A 15500-nucleotide genomic window follows, 5' to 3' on the forward strand; every position below is an offset into this window, starting at 1 on the left:
CAGAGGATCCTCCTTCCTCCTTTTAGTCTTCGCTATGCAGCTAATTTAGCTCTAGATCAGGCAAATCATCTGCTTTCTCCATGAAAACTTCAGCTGAGGGTCCCAGTGTCCCTGCCCATTGGGTGCTAGGAAGGAATGACCCAAACCTTGGGAAAACCCAGATTTGCCTGGCTCTTCTTGGGCACCTGGGCGAAACACCGTAGCCCCGGACCGTAATTGCTGAAAATCCCCTCCTCGACATGCCAGAAACCATCTGTGAGCGCTGGTGCGATGCAATGAATGGTTTCTGCTGGGGAAAAAAAACAGAAGTGGGGAAAGATATTGGTTTATTTGGAAAGGACACAAAGGAGCGTTCTGGCCTCTTTGCTTCTGGCCGATCCGGCTTCGCGTTTCACGTCGCTTGCTGGAGATGTGCGGCTCCAGCTCCTTCTCAGGAAGAAGAGTCCCCTTCCTCGGCGGAGCAAGCGGAGCGTTTCGATCGCCGCCAAAATGAAAAGTTTTAATTTCCCCCGCTCAGCTGCCAACCCAGAAATCAATTATCCACGCCGGCCGGGCCGCGATCGATGCGCGGCGCGCTCGTTAGCCAAACGGCGCCTGCCGCAGCGGGCTGGCTGCGAGGCCGAGGAGCCCCCGCAGGCTGCTCCCAGGGTGGTCGGCAGCGATGGAGGGGGGGGCGGGAAGGCACCGAAGAGCCCCTTGGGGAGGCAGGTGGAAAAGGGGCAGGGGGGTTTCGCCACCGAAGAAGCAGGGAAAACGCCGGCGGGCTGGCAGCACTCCCAAGCGCAGACGGGGCAAAGCCCCACCGCGTTTGGGTGTTTGCAGCTTTGGGCGACGTTCGTGCGTGGGTGCAGCGGGAGACGGCCCCGGGTGCCCCGGGTGGGGGGGGGGAAGGGGGTCCGGTGCAAGGGGCAGGGGAGACGGGGAGGGTGGGCTCGGGATGGGGGGGGCCGCCGGCAGCCCCGGCTGCTCGGTGGCGGCGCGTGTCAGCACCCGGGGGTGGGCTCAGCGGCGCACGTGTTCGCAGGCTGGGGAGGGAGGTGTGTGGATGTGTGTGTACACCGTATATATATCCCGGCGTGGCAGCGGCGCCGCGAGAGGCACAGATCCGAGGAGCCCCGCGGCTGACAGCGCACCCGCAGGTAGGCGATCCGCTCCGCGGCTCCGCAGCTCCGCGGCTCGGGGGGGCTTCGCCGGACACCGGTGCCCGTCCGGGAGGCTTCGCTGCATATACGCTTCCCTCCTCGTCAAGGGTTACGATGGGTATCTTCCCGCGGGAAGAAATGCCTCCGCTTGCGCGGCCGGTCCCCGGGCACGGTGCTGGTGCGGGCGAGCATCCTGCGAGAAAGTTTTGCCTTCGCAATCGGGCTCCCTAGGAAAAGCGTCCTTGGAGCGGGCTGCGAGACGGGCACGGATGCAACAGGAGAGACGGCGCGCGCCGCGCACCGAAACCCACCGACGCCGGGGCAGGAGCCGGCGTCTGCCTTGCAGCATCGCTGGCGGCGCCCCCCCCCCCCCCCCGCCGCTATTCCCAGCAGGAAAGGGGCCGGTTAAATGACAGCTCGTGGCAGAACGGGAGGATTTGGGGGGTTGCTGTCCGTTTTCTCGAGGGTGTTGTTCGGTGCGGTTTTTGTTTTTTAACAAAAGCCTGGGGCTTTGTGCGGCTCTCCCCGCGACGACGCCTCCGACCCGCGCTGCGGAGCCGCTAAGCTGCCGCGCCGCGACTTTCCCCGCTCCGTGTTCGCGTCCTGCTGCTTTAGAGCCGGAACAAAAAGGGGTGGTAGGTAACTTTGCAACTTCACCGGGGTCACCGGAGGGTGCTCCCGCAGCCCTCTGCCATGGGAGCAGCCCCTTTTCCGCTCCGAAAAAACACAAAAGGCAGGAAAACAGCTCTGGCAGTCCCCGGGAGAAAGAAAGGACGGTGGGAAGGAATGGCTGGGAATTGGGGGTAGCGGGTAGATCCAGGAAGAAATTTTCTTCATGGGTTTTTTACCTCTAAATAGCCTTTCTCAAGCCCTCGCTCCCACATCTGTGTTTATAGTCTCGCTGCAGCGTGTAATTTGGCCAATTATGGCCAATTACCTGATTGAGGGGAGAGCAACAAAAGGCAGTGCTGGCTTTTCTGCGAGCGCCGGGGAACGAGATCATTCCCCAGTGGAAAAAATTACCCCCTGGCTCACAAAAGCCGGAGAGCCCAGTCGCCGCCCGGCCAGCCGCCGGCACCGCGACGCGGGACCGCGGGAGCTTTTATTTTTTCCCTTTTTCCCCGCGAGGCTCCTGGCACCTGCGTTTTGCTGGAGTCGGGCTCGGAGGCTTTTTGCCCGGCTGAGCAACAGCGATGGCAACTTTGTGGTGTTTAATATTGGGAGGCTGGAGCGGAGCGGCGACGCGTTTCAGCCGGTGCCAGTGGGGGACACTGTTGGACAATATTGCGCTTTCGGCCGGAGGCGGCTTGACTCCTTTGATGCTGCGTCCCGGGCCGCTTGGCCGTGCCCTCAGGATGAGGCCTTGCTTTGGGCATGAAGCGTAGGAATAAGCAAGGGGAAAAAAAAAAAAAGAAAAGAAAATTACCCGGAGCGGTCGCAGGATGAGGATTTTGTCTGTACCCTGATGCCGACGGCTTTTCTCCTCCTTCCCAGCCAGCCAGAGATGCTCTTGCAATGCCCACTGCAATCCCCCCAGCACCGGGTGCAAGTTCAAAATCAAAATAAAATAGACGAAAGCACATCTCCGTAACCACCTGCTTCCCCTTCTACCTGCCTTCTGCTCCCTCGCAGGTTATTAATGCCCCGTGAGCGCTGCTCTGTCGTGTCCGCTGGCCTCTGAATTATTCCTTTTCTATCCCGCATCCTACCCCTGGAACAATAAACAAGAGCCAGTTGCCTTGATGGATAGCTGGGCTCCTCCGTCAGCTGAACTGCAGGCTGGATTTCTGGAAAAGCTGTCATTTTTACCCCACCAATAATAATATCATCAATATCAGGGCAATTCAGCTTCACTGAAACCTATTAATGATGCAGCCTGCGCCAGCAGGGATCACAAAGCCGGGGGTGGGCGTCGCATCCCTCTGTCCTGGGGAGATGGGGAGTTTGAGTTTTAGGAGAGGGAAAAATCAGGGCAGGATGGAGGCGAGAGCTTCACCCCGTCCTGCCAAGGAGGTGCCACTTTGGGGGCAAACTGCAGATTTTGGTGGAGGTTGGTCCTGGCAGTGCCTCGGGGCTCTGCCGAAGCCTGGGAGCCACTGCTAGGCTAAAAAATGGGCTTTATACCTTAATCTAGCCTGACTGCCCCACGAGCTGCTTGCTCCAGCATCCCTGATCCGGATGGTCAAGCGCAGCTGCACTGATTTATTTTTTTGGGAAGCTCTGAAGCCCATGGGGGGGGGAATTTTTCCCCCATCTCCCACCTCCCAGGCACTGTGCCCTTGAGCCTTATCGCCGGTGCGCAGTGGCCCTCGCCGATTCCCCGCGGGGAATTGCGTTGGCTGGGCGAGCGCCCGTGCCCGGCCAGCCCGCACTGATAGCATCTTCCAATTAGCAGGCGAGAAAAGCCTGGGCCGCGATCGTCGCCGCCGCCGAGCTGCGGCCAGATGTCACCGGCTCGCTCGAGGACGCGGCGAACTTGAAAGCACCCCCGGGGACGAGGAGGCGGCGGGGAGGCCGCTTGGCTGGGCACCACGGGCCGCCCGCGGTGCCGCCAGCGGTGGCGGGGAGCATCCCCGCCGCGGGGAAGCCCCTCTGCCTCCTTCCCGGGCACTGCGCGAGCTCCCTTGCGGTGGCTTTGCGGGAGCCTTCCCAGAAAAACCTCGTTGTCAGTCCAGCGGCCTCGTCCCCCTTGGCCTGTCCCGCTTTGGAGGTGGCCCCATCCCGGAGGGCCACCCCGGGGGGACATGGGGACCCCGCGGGCAGGCAGGGGAGCGGGGGGGGGGGGAGGGCCGGTCCCAGCCCTCTCCCGGGAGCTTTCTGCCAATCCTCTGACTCACTCTGCCATCCAGTTTTAATGAGCCTCAGCCAAGATTAAGCCTTAATTCCTGCTCCTTATCAGCTCTCCCTCATACCCTCCAGCAAACGACAACCAGAAGCCTGTCAGGCTCCATGTCACTGCCAGCTTAACCCTGCCAGCCTGCAGCTGGGGCCAGGGAGGGACCGAAGGGGCTGGGTCCACCGCAGGGGCCAGGGAGGGACCGAAGGGGCTGGGTCCACCTCGTCGTCGTCTTTTGCAAAGTGGCCTCATCCCAGCATGTGGGACGCTCGGTGCCTCGTGAAGCAGTTTGAGGCAGCTCTGGCACATACCGGAGCCCACCTTCCTGTCAGCCTGCAGGGAAACCAAACCAGGAGAGAGGATGGGAGCTGCAGACCCAGCTCCAGAAACACCTTCACCACCAAGGCTCTGGATTATAGAAGGGAGAGGGCAACACACTGAGGAGGTGGCACATTTCTGATTGCAATAGACCTGGTTATAGCAGCAGAGGTCCTCGCTGGGGGACTGCGGACATCTGGACATCCATGGCTGAGTCCCTCCTATCTGACAAGGCTGCAAGGTGCTTGCTTCTGACTGGAGGATTGCCTGATTTGGAGATCCTTCTGCACAGAGACAAGCAAGGGCTGCAGGCACAGCTGTCCTGCTCGCTGGGGTCCTCCTCGTCTCCAAGGAGGACACAATCTCCAGCCAAGGCTGGGTTTTAGCTGCATGTGACAGTAGGACAAGCCCTCTGCAGAGGATTCTGTGACCCTGGCATGTGGTTTCCTGGTGCCTGTCAAAGATGGCATGAGAGGCTGGAGATCATTTTTAGAGGAGCAAGGGGACTTCTCATCCCCTTGTGCATGATTTTGAAGAGGTTCTGGAGATCTTCCCACTTTCTTCACTTCTTTTAGCCGGAAACCCTTTCAGCTGGATGTGGCTTGCTCCAAACCTGCTCCATTATACTCCAGATTCATAGAGCACCAAGGTACCCAAGGTGCCACCAAGGGTAGTCCTAACCTTCATCTCTCCATCCTATTCTGCTCTCCACCTCCACCTCTCCTTGTCCCTGTTGCTGACTTAGAAACTTCACAAAACCCTCCAGTTAAGCCTTGCTTCACATTGTCCACTACTGTGCCCCAACGACCCTCTTCTCCTACATTGTGTCTCCTCAGAGACACTTGATCCTCTTTTCCAGTACATTTAAAGCAAGAGAGAGGTTCTGAATGCACTAGGCCTCCTGCTGGCAGTTATCTGCAGTGATCCATCCATCATTCCCCGTGGGACCCATCCCAGCACTGCCATGATTTGGGCTGTGATTGTGTGGCCCAGCCTCAGGAGGAAAGGAGAGCTGCTGGCGTCATGCAATAGGTCAGGCAGTGATAACATGGCCAAAACCTTCTCAAAGGAGTTGGAGAGGAGAGGACTTGCCAACGGTGGCAGAGCTGGAAACATGGATCTGCCACGGGCAACCTTGCATGGCTTTGGTCAAATCACTTAACTACTTCATGCCTTGCTCTCCTGCCTTGGCATTGGTCTTGGAGGTGGTGTGAGGGATTAGGCAGGGCTGGAAATCAGCTTTGGCTGAAAGGGGGCTTGAAACAGCACTATGGCTCCCTGCTTCTGCAACAGGAAGGGAGCAGGCATCTGCTAGCAAGGACTGTCCTGTGTCTTGGCCAGACCTAGGGTAATAAAGAGCTGGCTGTTAAATCTTAATGATTATCATTTCAGGTGGAAACACCTCAGGGTACCAAGGGCTGGACGATGCCGAGGGGGATTTTAATGGACTTTGGCTGTGATTTCAGACATCAGTGCTCGTGGCTTTGCATCTTACTGTGCTACGGCCGTGGCACAGCAAAAGCATGTTTGTGTCAAACCAGCAACAAAGAAAGACAGCTACTGAGCCCAGGACAAGGATGCCAGAGTCCAAATTGCCCCCCAAAATGGAGTGGAGAGCAAACCAGAGCAGGACAAGACCTACAGAGAGCTTTTCTGTGCTCAGCTCCGGCAATGCTTGGCTAAGCAGCGTCCTGCTCCAGGGCAGTCTGGACTGCGCCACTACATCTGCACGCTAAAATAAGCACCGCCAGGGCCCGGAGGCCAGCTAGCCCCGTCTGGTCACGGCACGATATAGACGGGAAAGGATTAAGCTGGGAAACAGTTTGTTTTTGGAGGTGCTGGGGGGCAAGTGGGCAGGGAAGCTCCCTTCCCAAGAGGCAGGTTTGGTGAGGTCTGCTCATTGCTGGTAGCTCATTTAGGACCAAGAATCTTCAGAGCAAACGCACCGTATGTTTTGGGAATCAGAGGTCTGGGTAGCATCCATCTAGGGGAATAGATCTGAGGTCTGGTGTGTTTTTGCAGGGGGTCGCCGCCGGCTCCCAGTGAGCTGCCCCGTGCCGGCAGTCGCCTGGGCTCACCGTCTCTGTCTCTCCGTGCTCCAGCTGCTATGGTTGCCACCATGAGGGCTGTGCTCTGGGACCTCCTGCTACTCTGCTTGTTCGCCCACGTGCTTGGCGACTGCCAGCACGACTGCCTCAACTGCGACCAGCATGTGTACAGCCAGTGGGACGGCTTCAATGTGCTCGTAAGTCCCCCTGCATGGGGTAGCCTTTGCCCCAGTACTGCTGTTGGGTTTATGGGTTTTTTTAAGCTTTGGGAGCCCTTCAGCTCATCGTTGCAGTTGTAGGAGATGACAAACAGTGGCTAGAGGTAGGCAGAAAGCATTGCACCATGTGGGGATGGTGCCACCCACCCACAGGATGCAAATAGGCCCTGGGTACCAAAAGGCCCCCCAGGACTGGCTTTATGCTAGGGACAGGTTTACAGATGCATTATGAAATACGATGAGTTTGAGGGAGAAAAAAACCACCAGGATTGTCAAGCCAGCATGAAATGTATTGCAGCTGAAATGGTTAATTGGAAAGGGATGAATCAGCATGTTAGACCCCTGTCCATCCCCTCCCAACCTGTTAATCTGGCCCCTGGATGTGTTTCTGGGAACAAAGCTGAGTTGCTGGGCGCGTTCCTGCCTCGTTCAGCCACGCTCGGGTCAGTACCTCCACACCGTTGCCAGCCCTCGACCAGCCTCTGTCATCCCAGTGTGGCTCGCTCCCTGGAGGCACACGGCGCCAGGCTGCCCGGGGGTGATGGCAGGGAGCAAGCTCTGCTTGCAGAGCTGTTTGGGTGCGTGGTCTCCAGATGGGAATGGGCTGCTTCCCAGCTCCCTGCCCCAGCTGGGGCCTGACACTGCAGGGTATCACCTCCCCAACAGCGATGGGGTTTGGGCCCCCAGGAGCCTTATCACCGCATTTCCTCATTTTTGGAGCTTGGCTCCACGTTCCGGTCGGCTGTGTAGCAAAGAAGCCTCGCCTTGAGCGCTTGATTAAAGAGCGCGCGGTCAGGAGAGCCATTAAAGAGCGCTTTTTCACAGCCGATAATGCTTTCTTTTTCTCTCCAGCGAGCCGTGGCGATGCTCTTGCAAGGAACATTTCTTTCGCTGTTGTTTCCCCCACCCCAGCCGCGTGGGCAGGATCGATCTCGTCCCCCCTGCCTGCTTCCCTGTTTATTACCAAGTCTGCAAGGATAAATTACTGTGGGCTGTGAGGGCTGCCTGTCAGGCGCTCAGTGCCGAGTCCGCTCGGCTGCTTCTGCAGGAGCCCGCAGCACGGGAAACCTCCAGTAAAGCAGTCAGGCTGGGAAAATCTGCCCCCAGCCAGGGCCCACCTAAACTGCCCCGGGGGTGCCCTGTCCTGAGGGTGGGCTGCAGAGAGCAGATGGTTAATATGCTCTTAAGAGGGACCAGGAGGACCGAGCGCTCGCCCTGTTGCGGCTCTTCGGCACCGTGACTCATCCTGGCCGTCACGCGCTCCATCTTGCACTGGCTGCCAGGGGCACGGTGGGAAGCTGAGGGTGCCCTGGTAGCGTTTCGAGGCCAAGCTAGCGGCCACTCAGGCACAGCAGCAGTAAGCACGAAGGAGGTGGAAGGAGGGGAGAGGGTAGGGAACTGTGGAGGACATGCAGGAGTAAGACAGGACCAGAGACTTCCAGGACAGTTGCCCCAGAATCCATCCCTATCCCCCAGCTGAGCTTGCAAAGTGCTGCATGCAGTTACACCATGCCCATTTCCTCCTGCTTGCACTGCTGGCAAACCCCCCAGGGGCAAACACAGGTCTCAGTTTCCAAGATTTGGCGCATAATCCTTCTGCTTTTACACTGAAATATTACTTTCCAGCCTGAGTGCCCAAGTGTCTGTGCAGAGAGCTACTCCTCCTGCTTGGTCCCATTTCTGGAGGGTGCAGCTCTTTCTGTGCCAGGTGGTGCCACATCAATAAGCCCAGGGGACATCTCCAAGCAAGATGAGTGCTAATGGGATAGTAAAAAGCTCATGTTTCCTGCTGAACCTTTGGTAGCGGGCCCCTGTCCGGTCTGTGGCAAGCTAGAGGCAGGCTGAGCAGCAGTAAAAGGCATTTTGCTTAACGTTAGATTTGCTCTGCCTTTCCTGGCTCTCACGCCAGCAAGATGGAGATAAGATGGGATGGTCAGTGGCTCACGGACCCTCTGACAGGCTTGTATTGCAAAGCAAGAACGATTTCATCAGGACCACTCCACAGTAGAGGAGTCAGGAGTCTTTTATTTGAAGTAGAAGAAGTGGCATGCTGGAATTATTTGGTACAAACCACCACCATTTTCAAAGCAGTGGCCAAGCAAGTTCCATCCAGCTTTGTGGCTGCTCCATCCTCACTCAAGACTTTGGAAATGTAAAAGCAGTTTTCCAAGGGCTGCAGAGCTGAGACTTCACAGTTAGAAAAAAAGAGATCTCCTGAAGTTATGGGCACACCTCCACCATGTAGCTGCTGGCTGTCAGGGCAAGAAGAAGCTGACGGAGCAAGTCTTCATGATGTGGAGGAATCACCCACATCCTTGTCCCTAGAACCATCTAGGGATGGTGCAAATTCATGGTGGTGCTGTTCCTGCCAATCAAAGGCTTTACACCCAGGCTTGGAGGGAGCTGCTCCAGGTAGCATAGGAACTGACCATAGAGGAGCATTTGCCTATGTTTGCTGAGGACTCCCAGACCTTCTCTCCTGCTTCATTCCAAAGAGACACACGTATTACTCATGTCTGCCCATTTATACTGAGCACACCTGGCCACATGCCCTGTGCATGCCTAGCCACATGTACAGTGTATGTCCATGCAATGATCCTAACTCAGACAGCTCAGCACCTGCACTTTGCAGGAATGCTTGAGCGACGATGAAGGACTCAGTGACTTTCATTGGAAATGAGGCATTCAGAATTACACCTGCTCATCCCTGGCAGGGACAGGAGCTGTAGGACAGCAAGTTGGAGAAAGAGAGTCCCCAAGGCCCTCAGACAGCCCTTCCAGCTGGGCAGGCAGGGACAGTCAGGATCTTCTTCCCTGCTTGTCAGGGTGGAAGCCCAGCTGTGGTAGGAGCTGGAAGGCAGGCTGGGCAGCACATTTGAGCTGGTTTCTGTCATACAGATGACCCAGAGAGTCTCTGCAAGGAGGACAGGCTCTCCACATATTGTTCATGTGTACTTGCTGCATGCTCGGGATCAAGCAAGTCCAGCAGTGAAAACTCGAAGACAAATGAGAGCTAATGTGCCTTCAGTTGAACAGGTGGCAGAAGCTACCAGTGCCGATTGGAAGTCATCTAAGTGCTGGCAGCAGAAGTGGTGAAACTGTTTTCATGTGAATTAAAGGAATCGCATTATAGCAAAGGACCACAGGATGTTGATAGTCCTGTTTTATGGTTGGACCATAGGACCACAGTCCCCACTGCTGGCATTTGGCCTAATGCCTAGGGTAATTCCTTCTGAAGAATATTTAAAATTATCCCATGCTAATCAGACAAGTTATCTGCAGGTAATCAGCCACCTTTTATCCCAGAAGCAGGGCACTGCAAGGACATTTTTTTTTATCAGTACCAGATTCTAGCCAAAAGTTTTGACATAAATGGGACAGAAGTCTTGGCTCAGCACAAGAACAACCCTGACATTTACACAGAAGGATTAGACACATCTCTCACTGCAAGAGCTCCCCCATGCTGCATGTGTTTGGCAGGGCAGATAACCCCACAGCAATGACAAACCAACTCCAAAATCCAATCAGGGCTGGGGCCAGCTCCAGCTTCAGCACCAGAGTGGCTTACAGAGAAGGGGTAGATGCAGAAAGGCTTTCAACGCAAGTTTCTCTTGTCCTTGTAAGCAATAACTGGCTCCAGCTCAGAGCCTGGTGAGGAGATAATGCTTTTTCCACACACTTTTCTGCCAGGGGTGAATCAGGGCTGGCCAGGGACACTTGAAGGCTGTGACTGCTCGGGGCTGCTTGGATCCAGGTCACAATGAAGAGCCTCTAGTTTGAAAGGCCACCTAGATCCACTGCACAAAGGGAAGACTACAAACATTGCTTTCGCAGTGTCTACCTCATTGGGATTCGTTTGTTTTTTTTCTCCTGTTGACCCAGCCAGAACATGCCCTGTTACTGCAGGCATGCAACACTCAATATCAAAAAACCTAAGACTGTAACCCCTTTTTTTTCCTATCACTGAAAAAACTGAGCTCAACCTCCTGAAAGCTCTGCCACTTTAGAAAGTGTATGTGAGAGCAGCAGGGAACCTTTACCTCAGAGCTGCAAAGCTGGAGGTTTCCAACAGCTGAACTCAAGAAATGTGAGATGGTGTATCTGCAAGGACTCTCACAGCTTTCCCAGCCATGCAAGGACCCGCATGACCACATCACTTTGGGACAACTATACATATATTTTGTTCTGAAGAGCCTGGCTTGCCTCAGACATCATAATAGGGAATTGCACATGTCTGAGTGGCTCTCTTGAACTTTTCTTCTGACTGGTTTCCCCTGGGTGCTGGGTTTTGCTGCTACCGTCTAGCTTGCCAGGCAGGGCTAACCCCACAGTGGTTGTGGTGTCTGCCATCTGATGAGCAGTGATGCCTGAGGACAACAAGGTCTCTTTCAAAGTGAGAAGATATAGACTTGATGGGATGCACCCACACGTGCCGAGGGAGCTGGTCAATGTCATCATAAGGCCATTCTTGATGATCTCTGAAAGGTCATGATGATCAGGGGAAGTTCCTGAGAGATGGAAGAAAGAAAATGCCACCCTTAGCTTTCAGAAGGGCAAGAAAGAGGATCCGGGGAACTACAGACTGGTGAGCCTCACTTCAGTCCCTGGGAAGGTGATGGAGCAAATGATCCTGCAAGCATTACCAAATATATGAAAAGGACAGGAAGGAATCATCCTGAGAGCCTTCTCAGGTTGATGAGATGACTGGCAGGGCAGATGAGGGAAAAGAGGTGGGTGTTGTTTATCTTGACTTTAGGAAGCTGTTTGACACTCTCCCGTTACATCCTCATAGACAAGCTGACTAAGTATGAGATAGGTAAGTGGTGTGTGAGGTAGGCTGAAAACCGACTGAATGGCTGGGCTCAGAGTTGTGATCAGCCACATGAAAATCAACTGGAGGCCAGTCTCTAGTGGAGGACCCCAGGGTCAATGCTGGGGCCAATACTATTTTACCTCTACATCAATTACCTCAATGAAGGGACACAATGTGCCCTCAGCAGGTTTGCAGACAATAAAAAGCTGGAAGGAGTGGCTAACACCCCAGAGGGCTGTGCTGCCATTCAGAGGGACCTCAACAGGCTGGAGAGATGGACACAGAGAAACCTCATGAAGTTCAGTAGAGGGAAGTGCAGAGTCCTGCACCTGGGCAGGAATAACCCCATGCAGCAGTACAGGCTGGGGGGTGACCTGCTGGAAAACAGTTATGTAGAGAAGAACCCGACAGAGGGTCATAGTAGAGAACAAGTTGCCCATGAACCAGCAATGTGCCCCTGTGGCACAGAAAGCCAATGGTATCCTGCCTAGAAAGAGCAGAGGAGCAGGTTGAGGGAGGTGAGTGATCCTCCCCCTCTGCTCAGCCCTGGTGAGGCAGCATCTGGAGTACTGTGCCCAGTTCTGGGATCCCCAGTACAAAACAGACACGGAGCCAGTGGAGAGAGTCCAGCGTAGGGCTACTAAGATGGTGAAGGCACTGGAACATCTGGTCATCTGAGGAAAGGCTGAGGGAGCTGGGCAGGCTCAGCCTGGAGAAGAGAAGACTGACAGGAATCTTATCAACTTATACAAGTATCCAATAGGAAGGTGTCAAGGGGAAGGATATAGACTCTTCTCAGTGGTGCCCAGCGATAGAACAAGGGGCACTGGGCACAAACTGAAGCACAGGAAGCTGCATCAGAACATGAAGAAAAAGTTCTTTCCTGTGAGGGTGACTGAGCACTGGAGCAAGTTGCCCAGCAAGGTTGTAGAGTCTCCATCCTTGGAGCTATTCAAAAGCCATCTGGGCAGGGTCCTGTGCAAGGTGCTCTAGATGATTGTGCTTGAGCATGAGGTTGGACTAGCTGACCTCCAGAGGTTCCTTCCAACCTCCACCATTCTGTGATTCTGTGGGAAACATGCAGGAAATTCCATCTAAGCATAAGAAAAAAAAATTATTGTCAGGGTGATCGGACACTGGAGCAGGTTGCCCAGTGAGGCTGTGGAGTCTCCATCCTTGGAGATACCCATGTGGGCAGGGTGCTGGTGACCCTGTGTGAGCATGGGGGTGGGCCTAGGCAAAAATGGGGCTGAAAGCAACGATATTGAGGTTCAGCTGGGAAAAACTGCCTCCTGCGTGCCGCGCCGGGCTCCCCAAGGGATGGCGGTGGCGGCGAGGCGGGCTCACCCTGCTCTCTCCGTCTCGCCGCGCAGGTCTGCGTCCTGGAGTGCGAGGGCAAGGCCGTGCCGCGCGCCACCTGGGAGCTCTGCGCCGCCGCCTCCGCCGGCCCGCGGGAGGAGGACGAGGAGGACGCCGCCGGCGACGCCGCCGATGTCACCCTGGCCCGGCCCTTCGAGGCGGAGGCCGCGGGGCCGCGGGGCGCCGGTCCGCGGCCCGCAATGGCAGCGGCGGCGGCGAGGCGGGCGGCGCAGGTAAGCGCGCTGCTGCTGCGGCAGCGGGCGGCCGAAGACGGCGGCAGCGAGGCGCCGCCGGAGCAGGCGGCCGACGCGGCAGCCCAGCGGCCGGGGGCCCGTCCGCCGGCGGAGCCGAGGCGGCGGGCGACGCCGGCGGCGGCCCGGGGGGTGCAGAAGCGGTACGGGGGCTTCATCGGGGTGCGGAAGTCGGCGCGCAAGTGGAACAACCAGAAGCGCTTTAGCGAGTTCCTCAAGCAGTACCTGGGCATGTCGCCCCGCTCCAGTGAGTACGACATAGCCGCCGACCTGAACGAGCACAACGAGATCTAGCCGGCGCCCGCGCCGCACCCCCGACACCCCACCGAGCCCCCCCATTAAAGCGGCCAAAAAAGTCAACCCTTCCCCCCGACTGCCGCCCCCAAAATGGCGCCCGACGCGGCCCCCCGCCCGCCTCAGCGGGCAGCAGGCCGGCGGCCCCCCTCCCCCCCGCAGGCTCCACCCCAGCCTGCTGCTGTTCTTATTTATTTATTTATTTATTTATTTATTTATTTCCAGCCCACGCTTTAGCTTGGCGACCGCGATCCGCTCTTCACCCCCCCACACCCCCTCCGCCCCTCCCCGGCGCGGCTTCTCCCGCTCCTCGGCGAGCGCCATTTTGGAGGCGCGGCGCTGAGGCGCCGGCGGCTCCTGCAGGCGGGCGGCGGCGTGAGGCGGGAAGGAGGGGGGAGGAGGAGGAGCGGGGCGGCTCGCGTTTTCTGAAGGGCGAAAACGCCCAAATTTTAAACGTCAAACTGCGTTTTTAAGCGTCGGCTCCCCGCGCTCAGCGGAGCTCCACTGCCTCTGTTGCCCGGAGAGCGACCTCCCTCCCTCCCCGCCAGTGCGGACGATGCAGCCCACTCCCCGCTGTGGCCAAAAGACGCGTTTGCTGCCCTTTCCCCACTTCGTGGCAGCCCCAGCAGGGCAGAGACCTGACTGAGGCTCATCGCTCTGATGGGTGACTGATCTGAAGGATGTTTCAACCTCCTTCCCCCCCCCCCCAAAAAAGTAACCCTTTTGCTTTAAAATGAAATTGTTGGGGAAATTAAGAAAAAAAAAGATATTTTATTTTTATCTATTTTTTTTTTGTCTCCGAGAGGCTTTGTGAGGCCCTCGGGTGGGCCGGCGTCTCCCTGCCTCGTCCGTGCTGCGCCAGAGCCCCCCGGGAGAGAGCAGCTCGCAGGCCGAGCCGCCCCCCCTCATCCCCCCCCCAGGCCCGCTCCGCTCTCGGCTGAGCTGCTTTTCTCCGTTTTTTTTTTCTTTTCTTTTCCTTTTTCCTTTTTTTTTTTTTTTTTGTAGCGTTCCGGCACCGCGTCCCGGCACCTGCCACCAGGCACAGGCAAAATTAAACCCTGCTCCTGTCCACCTAGCCAGCCTCCACCTCACTCTGATGGACCCCAAAGCGCTCCAGGCTCGCACGCGTTCAGAAACCACTTTTCTCCCTACTTGAGAGCCCCGCTCACGGCCGCTGTTCGCTCGGCAGCAGTTTAAAGCCAGGACGCGAAGGAGGCGGCCTCCGTCGCCGACTGGAGCAAGGATTTCCCCTGGGGTGGTGGGGAGGTGGGCGCAGCAGACTGCCGGGGGGGCGGATATTGGGAGGAGGGAGGAAAAGCAAAAAATCAACAAGAAAAAAAGGAAAAATTAAAAATGGCAGGATTTTTGCCAAATTCTAGTCCCGCTGGAAACATCCCAAATTAGATGTGGGGGGTATGGGAGGGGGGAACCGCAGTGGAAAACGATGCGTTTCGGTTTTGCCTATCCTGTGGCATTTCCTATGGTCACCGAGGTTTTTGAAATGCCTTCGGGTCTTCGACGCGCCCTGCTCCCAATCCCAGCCCTGCGCCGTCGCCTCCGTGCCTCGGTTTCCCCCGGAGCGAGGCAGGCAGCGGGGCAACAAGGCACAGCACGACGCCGGTCCATTAAAGGCTGCTCCGAGAAAGCACCTGGAAACATTTTGCTTTGCTTATTTGATTTTTTTTTTTGAGCGCTTTCCTTGAGGTTTTGCAAGGACTCCGGGGGTTGACTTCTTTGCTCAGCAATACAGCCATGTCCGTGTTTTTGTTGCACCTCGTCCCCATGGCATGTCTCGTGTCCCAGCTGCTGTCTCAGTGCTGTCCCACCACGGGGCAGAGGGAGTGTGTGTGTGTTTTGGCAACTCCCAGGACAACATCCGGGGCTCTTTTCTTCTGCCGAGTTCGCCGCCGAAAGCATGACTGGTAAAGCGCCTCACCTGGGTCTCACCTGCAGCACTGCCCTTAACTGTTTGTAAAAAAAAAAAAAAAAAAAAAAAAAAAAAATTGACAAAATCAAAGAACCTGTTCTTTTTAATTGTTTCATACAAAGATTTCTCCATTAAACTTGTACATAGCAAAATGATCAATAAATTAGTTTACTATTTCTACTATATCATTGCGACTGGAAACCAATCACTCGGGTGAACACTTGCAGCGCAGGTCCCTGCCGGCCCCGCTCCCCGGGCACCTCCAGCCTGGCACTTCACGGCTCCAAAAGTATA

At 56.3% G+C, this 15500-nt stretch overlaps 1 protein-coding gene across 1 annotated transcript; it reads left to right on the forward strand.

The window, feature by feature from the left end:
* Positions 1-6415: 6415 nt before the first annotated feature.
* On the forward strand, positions 6416-13279 carry PNOC (prepronociceptin). Its single transcript, XM_062573130.1, has 2 exons — positions 6416-6541; positions 12749-13279. The coding sequence occupies exons 1-2, from the start codon at positions 6416-6418 to the stop codon at positions 13277-13279; spliced, it is 657 nt and encodes a 218-aa protein (XP_062429114.1).
* The last annotated feature ends 2221 nt before the right edge of the window (positions 13280-15500 follow it).

The sequence above is a fragment of the Rhea pennata genome, chromosome 3 (genome assembly GCF_028389875.1).
Source record: "Rhea pennata isolate bPtePen1 chromosome 3, bPtePen1.pri, whole genome shotgun sequence".
Lineage (NCBI taxonomy): Eukaryota > Metazoa > Chordata > Aves > Rheiformes > Rheidae > Rhea > Rhea pennata.